Genomic DNA, 10496 nt, shown 5'->3' on the forward strand with positions numbered 1-10496 from the left:
CAAAAATACATGTTTAATTAATTAAAAATCTAATTCCAAAATGATTATGTAATCTCGAAGTAGGCTGAAGAACCTTGTTGATTTTCTCATCTACTATGTATACATTTATGATTTGTTAATCAATAAATTTAATTGAATAGATGTCATACAAAATAAATTTGTTCTAGAAACAAATTATGTAACTCATGTCATAAATATATCTTTTAAATATTTTGATCCAGCATTTTATTTCCTTAGTTTTTAATACTTAGCTGTTTGCAGCTTACTTAAAATGTATTAATTGTAAAAGTTTAGAAAACTGTGTCAATCATCTTAAAGCACGACATAATAAATAAGTCTACCATATCCATTGATATACAATAAAGGTGGCTTAACCAATGGATGAATGAAGACATTTATCAATGGATACAGGAGGCTAGAAATTATGGGTTTTAAGGATGAAAATAGACAAAGCTTAACGTGGGCAGCCCTGGTGAGTGGTCAGCTGGAAGGGCAATGCTGACGCAGAGTGAAACAGCACCATGGAAACCAGCAGCTGATCTGATGCGCAGGCTTGACAGCATACAATCATATCACCACAGATAGTGTAAGAGGATCTTTGGTTGAGTTACAGTTCGGGTTTTCATCAGTTTTACACATGATAAACATGAGGTAGGTAAGATTTTAATACAACTAGTGATTATTAGATATGTAACATTAAATAAACAAAATTAATCTTACTTAAAAAAATATTTCAAACACTAATATTTGTACATATTTAGAAAATTAATTAAAATAATTATAACAACAAGATTTACCCATTTCATATTCAAATAAATAAAGTTTTTAAAACTATTGGGCGTTATATAATAAAAATCCTTTCTATTCAATGAAAACCATTTTTCAAGCGAATTAAACAGGTAATACAATATAAATTTGTTTCAAATTCATTAAAAGTATTTGAATGTTGTAATGATTATTCTTTTGATATTTTAAATAAAAGTGTTAGAAATAATCTATGATAAGAATGCAATGAGTGCTACGCAAATGAAATCTAGTGTAACACTTTATATTTTGAACAAGTAAAATTCTATAGAAAGACAACTTTGCCTTCAAATTCTTTAGTGATAAACAAATAAATGTTTAAGACAAATAAATTATTTTATGATAGTAATTATTTTGTAAGTAAAAGCAACACACTACAGAATATGGAAGTTTTTCTTTGATATAGCACTCTATTTAAAACCTATGTACTTATACCCATGGGTTTTCTTTAGGAATTCAGGGGAGTATAATGTCAATTAAGTCTAACACTCGATAAGAAGTCTAAATCTGGAACTCTGATGGGCACTGGACTCATAAGGGATTTTGTGGCGAGAACTAATGCAGCATCCCTTGTTATGTTAAACAAGTCCATGAAAAATTCATATGGCTCCTTCCCCTAACAGCTGTGGATCTTTCAACTTAGACTGGTCCAAATTAAACAGCCGCTTTGAGATTCATTGAGCTGGACAGCTTTGCTGAGATAGAGCTTACGGAGCTCTGATCATCAATGAACTTCTCCACTTGTTAACATTAATCAAATCTAACACTTATAGTTTGTTTTTCAGCATTTTCAAGTACTGACTTCAGTAAATTGCTTCTAAGTAAACGTTTCCTTAAATATAACAAGTACCGGTACACATTAAAGAAAACAGTTGGGAATCAACAATTTGTTATAAAACAATGTATAGCACACACTATTAAGACAAATTTGTATGAATCCTGGTCATTAAGCGTTCTTTACTCCAGTATTATTTTGATTCAAGAAAAATAATAAACTTAAGTTACAACTTGAGTATTTTGGAAGTAAATATGATTTGTTAGAACCCTTTTGTAAAAATAAAGGTTTCTGAGAAACTTTGAGGTATGATATTTAACTTTGTAAGAGTAAACAATTTGGCATGCTTAAATAGTTTTTAGAATTCACATTTTAATTTACACCAAAAAATTCTTTAAAATAAAAACTCTCATTTATTTTGGATATTTTTGTTAAGTTAAGTTTTTGTTCTGTAATGTAAATATTTACACACAGTTACAAAACATTCCCAATTATCTTTTAAGTATAATATTTAGACAATTTAATCAAACAAGTACACATAATAGAGAGATATATTTAAAGTTATTTAAAAGAATTCTTTAGTGGCTTAAAAATTATTTTATTTTAAAATGAAATATATCACTTTATAATAATACAATTATACTTGAGTATCATTGAGCAAACTGTAAACTTCAATATTCTAGTAAATTGTGATCTGTGAATTTTGAATCAGTGACAAAACCTAGGATTAGCCACAAAATGTGAGAGGTCACTGTATGTCAAGTTTGTCGATAATTAAACATCTACCATTTGCTAGCATATTTAAGTGTTTAATTGCTCAAGGAGATTCTAGGTAGAAATATGTATTTGTTTTTCAAATAACATAGTTTTACATTGATAACTTCCTGTATAAATTTAAAAAATAAACATGTCTAAATTTTAATTTGCAAAGATTTTCTCTAGTTACAATAAATTAATAGAAACTGTCTTTGAACTACCTAAAAATGTGCTAACAGTTGATACAACTGCATACACATACATCTACAATTGAATTGAATGTATTACAATCAATCAGTGTACCAGCTAATTAAAATAAAGCAATTTATTTAAAAAATACAAATTAAGTTTGGTAATTAACATTCCTAAAAGCTTAATATTTAAAACAGTTTGTTTGCAATGTGAATAAAAAATAGTGTTTTTATTACCTATTTGTGTTTTTTACATATTTATAACAATTAAGGTATGAAGTCAAAAAGCTATTCCTTTGAATCAAGCAAAAATAAATATTAAAAAAAATCTGATACTGACCATGTACCATTTGCCAAAAACTGCTGCTTGTTAAACTGGGTTAATTTTTAGAGAATCATTAGAATCATCTTTTTTGTTTATTATCGTATATTGTTGTGTTATCTTTATATCTTGAAACATACTATTGAAAAATATTCTGTACTGCTTGAATAATGTAAAGGTATTTTGTAATTATTTTTTTATTTAACTTATGAACTATACATAGTTTTAATACACGAAATATGTTTTTATATTCAAATTTTCAAAAAGCACAAAATTTTAATGAATTAACATGAATGCCTAAAAATACTGAATTTACTTACCATGATCCACAAAAAGGCTGCATAAATCCAGATCACATAAAACTAAACAAATTATGCATTTAAAAACAGATTACAATTAATTATAAAACAAAAATATATTATTTTGTCCATTTATATTATATTATATAACGGTCTGCAAATTGAAAACTCTTCATTTTATAAGTTTTTAATGAATATTATACTAATATATTCAAAACTAAATTTTTCATTTAAAATCATTATTGTATACCTTTTTGGTAATAATGGCAAGGTTATTCCACACCGTGAGTCATACAACAGGCTTTGCTGAAGTTGCGTACAAAATTAAAAATCTAGAACTAATTTAATTTTTGAGATGTCATGTGGGCAGATAAACAACCATATGGAACAGTGTTCAAATATAAAAGTTCCTGTTAGCTAGGGAGGATATTAGAATGCAAGTGCTGAAATCAAATCTTGTCACCAATTTTTAACATTGATTTATCACCTTATAATTTTTTGTTTTACTCAATACAAATATCATGTTCAAATCATATGATTGTACTCAGTTTGTTAAAAGTTATTTCTTCTGCTATTTTCTCGTTGCCATCATGGTTACCCATAAGACCAATGTAAAAGTATTTGCTAACATTCAGCCAAAACGCATGGAGTGACAAGAACCATCATTCAAGTCAGTTTTGCTCACATTCAAATGAAGCTTCATGCAAAATTTTAAGTCTATAGGTCATTTTGTTTTCGAGATATCGTGCTGATAGACAAATAAAATTTGTCCAACTTGTCGAGTGATAGACTTCACTAATACAGTAGAGTGTCGATTATGCAAAACAATTATTGGTGCAGGGGTTTATTTGGATAATAGAACATCACTGTAAAAAAGTCTGGTTTTTTGTTGAAGTTATGAAAATGGGTGGGACAGAAAACAAGTATTTGGACTAGAATACACAGTAGCGCCTTTTAATATCACATGAAAGTATAAAATATTATGTGAAGGTAACACATAAAGTATGGTTTGCACATAAGTAAATACAATTTTGGCTCAGTGACTTATATTGTAGGATATCGTAGGAACAGTACAAGATTTATGTAAAATAAAAAAAAGGAACAGTACAAAATCATCCAAAAAATAGATACGTATGATAAAACAGTACAAAATTAACCTAAAAGAAAAAGTTGAACATGTTTGTTTGCTTAAGCTTTGATACCCATTTTTTGCCACTAAGTCTAATAGACATTTTAAAGACAGCAGCTGCACAGCAATACATTCATCTTGCTGTTCCAATCATTTAATGCCAATCTCAAAGCATGTTATAATCTTGATTATCATCTTCATCAATGTCATCTTTAGGCTCTTATACCTGTGTTAATAAGTCGTCATTTGCCAACAGCCCATAGCCAGGATCATCCTCATCACACTCAGCCACTCATGAATGTTTTCAATTAATCCATGAGCAGGCTGCGTATTCAGTGGTTTGGTAATTTAGATGATATAGATCAAATAAATTGTACTGACAATATATCACGTGATTTTTATTGATACAATTTATTTATCAGTGAATATGAACTTTTCAATGATTTTCAACAAAATAACTGATACAAACAATGCGAAGGAACGAGTGGTAGGTATCCACAAGAGCACACAGCGCCATCTAGTATCCGGTGGCAAGTCACATGATACACCCGCATTTTTTCATAAGTAATACAAAGGATGGCAGATCATCTGGGTTTTAAAGGCTAATGTCACCAGATCGGTTACTATTTCAAAGCCAAATATTTATTACTCCCATTCAAATACATCAGTGTTACTCAATAATGGGATTTGTTTTAAGAAATTCAGAATTTGAGATTTTAATAATAATATTTATATAATGAAAATACTACCTGTGAAATTTGTTTTTGAAACATAAAAAAAGAAAATTTGTTTTGTTATTTAGGTCTTTTAATAATAAAAACTATTTTGTTTCTTTAATTTGAAGGGAAACAAGAAGGCTGTGATGATGAATGGGACTGACACAACACTGATTGTCAGTTCATCGGAGTTCCGCTACCCTGTCACTGTAACAGTGTGTCTATGCTTTGCATACATGACGGTGTTTCTGGTGGGAATCGTAGGCAACAGCTTTGTGGTAATGGTGGTCTATCGGAGCCCTAAGATGCGTTCCTCAACGAATCTCTTCATTGCAAACCTCGCCTGTGCAGATCTCCTGGTTAACATCATATGCCTGCCTTTCACTTTGGTCAGCAACATTATGTCAGGTATTACAAATATCTAACATTTATTGTAGATGTAAACATTACATAGTTATTCCCAGTGGATAATCTTCATCAAAGGTTAAACCTGAATACCCTTCCTCCCTCTTTGTATTTCTCCCATACTAGCAACCTTTCCTTGTGACTATTGGTTATTGCAGCAGCAAGAAGAAGGTTCTACAAGGTTCATTAAAAATGTATCCAGGTTGGTATCATAGCTTGTCATATCACACATCCTTCATTAAGAGTTAGCTCATCTGTGTCAAACAGCCACTAAAGAATACGTGAAGTGTTACGTTGGTTACAGTAGACTGGAAAAGGATAAAAAATAAGTCAAAGTGGGAATTGGCAGCACCATTGTGATAATGGCCCATCCGACAAATTGCACTCAAGTAATATTGCTCTTTGTAATTTTGTTTCCCAAAATCAAATGTCAGCAGGTAGGACGACTATTTTAAAATGTAGAAAAGATACAAGAAAATGCAACACAGCAGTATTTTAAAGTTTCTAAGAATAGATTTCAAAATCTGCTGTGAGCAGTAGTAATATTGCTGGGTGTAGTATGTGGCATCATATGGAACTATTCTAAAGGGAACCAATCCGGATACTTTTTTAATGTTCCTTGTATTCCTTATTTGAATTTTTCTCAATCTTTATGTGGATTTAAATGATTTCTTCAGTTTTATCATTTAGATTCTGTATGATGTATTTAATGTCAAATATAGTTTACAAAATTTTGATTATACTATCATCACTTAGACACCATTATAGAAAATTATAAAATGAAGAGCCTGATACGAAAGGTACTTATACCTACAATTAATTGACACATGCCATAGTTGGGACACCTAAGTTTACATAGCTAGTGAAGCTCTACTGGTAACCTTTTCCACATATATCCTTTCTACCCACTTGACTATCTTAGAAAACTCTTGTTGTGGTTCCAGCCCCAAAATGCTGAGACTCTATGCTACACAATGGCCACATTCTCCACCATGTGATAGGTACAATGAAATGACAATGTTGACAACACACTATTTGTGGGACAGACTCTGCCTAAGTGCCATTTATTTTATTACTTGATTGAATTTTGTGATGTGTAAGCCATTAAACAACCAGTAAACTCGAATAATTATGTGATCATCCATAATGTAGAAGTAGTTACCTCTTTTGCAGACCATAATAAGCTTACAGTATACTTTATTCTATTAAAAATCTGCTCATATCACACAATATTGTGTAAAGAGCGTGCATAAGTTACTTTATCAAACTTCACCATATGATTGTTTTGTCAAAATTAATTAAACATGCCATAAAAAGTATCCAGTGCTCGATTTGAGGAGGAATGCACTGCAGCAGTGTTCTTGTACTTCTCTTTGAAATGATCGCTTTTGTTTTGAAAGGAGAACTTGCACCTCAGTAATTTATTCAATATTAAAAATATACAAAATTTTCCTGGAACTCCTTTCCTTCTTATCCCATACTCCCAGTCACTTGGAAGGTTACAGTTCCACCACTTTCAATTCTACAAACCAACTACAGGTGCTATTTCACTTAGTTTACTGTTTTATGAAAAACAAATTATATCTTTAAAATAAATAAAACTAACATTCAAACCTTGCGAAATCTCCAATCTAATTACAAGATTTATGACCTGTTTTAAAAAAGTTTCAGAAAACTATCATATTAGGTTACAAAATGGTGGCCAAACAAAATGTTCAAACTGTAATAATTAAAAAATAGGAGATTTATACAAATTATAAGATTTATTAAAAGCTCACTTGTAGATGAGCTTTTTAATACTTAGTTTATTTTTCTGCAACAAATAATAAAAAGTAATAAATGTACTACTGAACGAACCCCTCATTTAAAATAAACTGTGTTATTATTGTAGTTTGATGGTTGCTGATTAATAATAATATAATTATTACATTTAACAGTAGTTTAAAAACTCTATTATAATGTGAGCAGCAACTGTACACTTTACTGTGCAGCTTGGACAATGGGATGGCTGGTCTGCAAGACAGTCCCCTACCTACAAGGGGTATCAGTGAATGCCTCCATCAACACATTAGTAGCAATATCCATCGAAAGATGTTTTGCCATCTGCTACCCCATGCGATGGCAGATCTCGACTAGGTCATCCAAGAGAATCATACTGGCAATATGGTTCATCTCCTTCACCATTACTCTGCCATGGGCATTGTTTTTTAAGCTACAGCCTTTATATGAAGGCAGTGATATACAGGTGAGTTTACTTAGACATGGTTTTACCAGGGGGTGAAAATTGTCTTTTTGTCACTTAATAGGAAGGTCAATCACCAGGAACAAAGCTAAGGGTGGTAATTTTATGGAAGATAACAAGAAACTTTCCTTCCATGATACATGCAAAATTTTTATCCCACCAACAATTTTAACAAATATACTTGCTAAGTATTTTTTTTAGGACAGTTACTCCATTTGTTTATTTAGTAAAATTATTGTTTAAAATTTGTGTTTGTTTTATAGGTATAAAGTTATAATTAATTTTTGTATTGCAGTTTTTAAATATATGCACAAAATATTGAAACATAATTGAGGCTAATAAAAGTTTTTGTAATAAGTTTGAGAATTTCTATTCAGAGAAATATACACATGTTGAAATGTTACTGTGTATGTATTAATCAGTAAGTTCAAGAAACTGCAATAGTTTAAAGCTTGGATTGTAAGTTTATCAATGTCCCATGAAGAATTATAGTTTACAATTATCATTGTTTGAATATTTCACAAACAAGTATTTTAATGATCTTTGGAAGGTGTTTTTAATAAGTCGAAGTGAACAAGTAATGGTAATTATAACAATAACTAAATATGAAGTACAAATTCGAACGTTAGCAAATTCTACAATCGTACGTACTGTTCGTTTGTTTTGAAAGAGCTAAAAAGCACAACAAAAAATAAAATATAAATTACAAACACCATAAATAATAATAGTTTCAATTTCATTACATTAGCTCTAGCTTGACATGAATATTTTCTGTACAATAAATTGATTAAGCCCCAAAGCCCAGTATAGTTATTACAATTATGTAAGTTTACACAATCTGTCAGCTGCAGTTTATGTAAGAGAGTTAAAGAGTCAAATACAATTAAATTTAAAATTATTAAAATAAAATTAACTCAACAATTTCATAACATTTTGTTGCGGTAATAATGAGAATGAAAAATAATAAATAAATGGAAAATATATAATCTACTTGTACATATGTAAATTTGGAAAAGTTATTACTGGCTTCTTGAAAAAAGCAAAATTCAACTAACAGTGGCGTAAATAGACATTTATAGCCATTCCCCTCCCCCCAATAACCAATCTGATTTACTCATTATTACAAATTGAAATAAATCAAAATATATTTTTCTCCATGATTTCAACCCTATAACAAGAAGCTTTAAGCATGTAATATTCCCAATTAAAATTTCTTATAGTTTAATAAGCATTTTTGAAGGTATTGATCAATTTACATCAAATTTACAGAAATTTAGAGTTTTAATTAAGCCTAAATGACACAGAAAGTTAAAAAATATACAATTTCAAACTGCTATTTTTCTACTTTTTTAAGTTTTAAACAATTTAAAGTAAACAAATTTTTAAGTTGATATAAGCTTTCCTTTTAATACTTAATGTTTTAAAATTTCAGTCTCTGACATGATTAAGCCAACAATTCATTGACGTACAATAAGGTCAGTCAATTGGTATTGTAAAATAAATATTTGTAAGTTCATCTTTAGACTAAAATAAAAGTTTAATGTAAATAAAAAAAACAATGGTGAGCATAGTTTTAATGTTTTAATAAAAATTGATATGTTGTCTGAGTGTTTAAAAATAAAAAGTATTTCCAGACTTGCCTGGAGATGTGGCCAACAAAGTACAGTGGAAATATGTACTTCATCATTGCAAATCTCATCATGTGTTACCTCCTACCTCTGTCTGTCATATCAGCATGTTACCTCTTGATCTGGAGACGTGTCTTCCTCCGGCAACCTCCAGGTGAACCTCTCCAGAGCACAGACAAAATTATTCAAAAGTCAAAAGTGAAAGTTGTGAAGATGTTAATGACTGTTATTATTTTATTTGCTTTTTCGTGGTTACCATTATATTTAATTTTTACACGGATAAAGCTAGGAGGACCGATAGACTCTGAAATTGAGGAAACAGTTATATTTGTTGTTCTACCGTTTGCACAATGGTTGGGTGCTTCAAATTCGTGCATAAATCCCATTCTATACGCCTATTTTAATAGAAAATTTAGGTTAGGTTTCAAAGCAATAATATACAGCAGATCTTGCTGTAGTCCGCTCTACTATGCTCCCTCTGGAAGTGATCTGAGAACTGTTAGCAGTAAGCAGACGTTGTTTTTCACAGCAAATGTTCGGGAAGTGACAATAAAAGAATTCCAAAGTAGAAAATCAAAATCTTGTGCTGTTTTGTTTAATGACAGTGTACAACTTAGCAATAATAGTTTGAACAAAAGTAAACAAGTTGTATTTCCAAAGATAACCCTGAGTTTTCGTTCAGTAAGCGTTGATAATATTTATAACAAACCTGTTGGGAAAAAAGGTAAAGACATTTTTCTTTAAAATATATATTGAATCCAGTAAAGAGGACAATAAGATCTAAAAACTGAAGAAAGTGTTTATGCTCCTAATTGAGATATAACTCCCGGGCTCTTCCCTCATGAGATGCCTAGGGTTTTACTATTAAACATAACATTGTTTGTCGAGATTAAATAGAATATTTTTATATTATAACTTTAAAAAAATGAAAATTTGTTATATTCTATGCTTTAACACTGAAAATAATAATGAAAAACAAATGAATTTATCATGCTGAGGAAAAAAATTTATGTAAAATAAATTATTAAAGATATGTTTGTGTTTTTTCTACCTTATCACAAACTGTATATCTTATCCGTTAATATTATACTATGTATATAATATTTTGAGTTATGGCTTTTGTTTGAAATTAAAATGTCCACTTTAGGATACAATATTTTTTATAAAATAATAAGATGTAAATACATAACTTTATTTATGTTTTAGAAAAATCTAGTATATATATTTCA

At 29.8% G+C, this 10496-nt stretch overlaps 1 protein-coding gene across 1 annotated transcript; it reads left to right on the plus strand.

The window, feature by feature from the left end:
• Positions 1 to 381: 381 nt before the first annotated feature.
• On the plus strand, positions 382 to 10281 carry LOC124360425 (neuropeptide SIFamide receptor-like). The gene is made up of 4 exons (XM_046814053.1): positions 382 to 651; positions 5121 to 5400; positions 7389 to 7642; positions 9274 to 10281. Exons 2-4 carry the CDS (start codon positions 5139 to 5141, stop codon positions 10009 to 10011), a joined length of 1254 nt encoding a protein of 417 aa, XP_046670009.1. The 5' UTR covers positions 382 to 651; positions 5121 to 5138; the 3' UTR covers positions 10012 to 10281.
• Positions 10282 to 10496: the final 215 nt, after the last annotated feature.

The sequence above is a fragment of the Homalodisca vitripennis genome, chromosome 1 (genome assembly GCF_021130785.1).
Source record: "Homalodisca vitripennis isolate AUS2020 chromosome 1, UT_GWSS_2.1, whole genome shotgun sequence".
Classification (NCBI taxonomy): Eukaryota; Metazoa; Arthropoda; class Insecta; order Hemiptera; family Cicadellidae; genus Homalodisca; species Homalodisca vitripennis.

What these genes read in the sequence shown, in the direction of transcription:
- LOC124360425 (XM_046814053.1), top strand. Translation starts at nt 5,139, where the DNA reads ATGATGAATGGGACTGACACAACACTGATTGTCAGTTCATCGGAGTTC. An exon ending in GGTCAGCAACATTATGTCAG is followed by an intron (nt 5,401 to 7,388) that starts GTATTACAAATA and finishes TTTACTGTGCAG; the next exon opens with CTTGGACAATGGGATGGCTG. An exon ending in ATGAAGGCAGTGATATACAG is followed by an intron (nt 7,643 to 9,273) that starts GTGAGTTTACTT and finishes AAGTATTTCCAG; the next exon opens with ACTTGCCTGGAGATGTGGCC.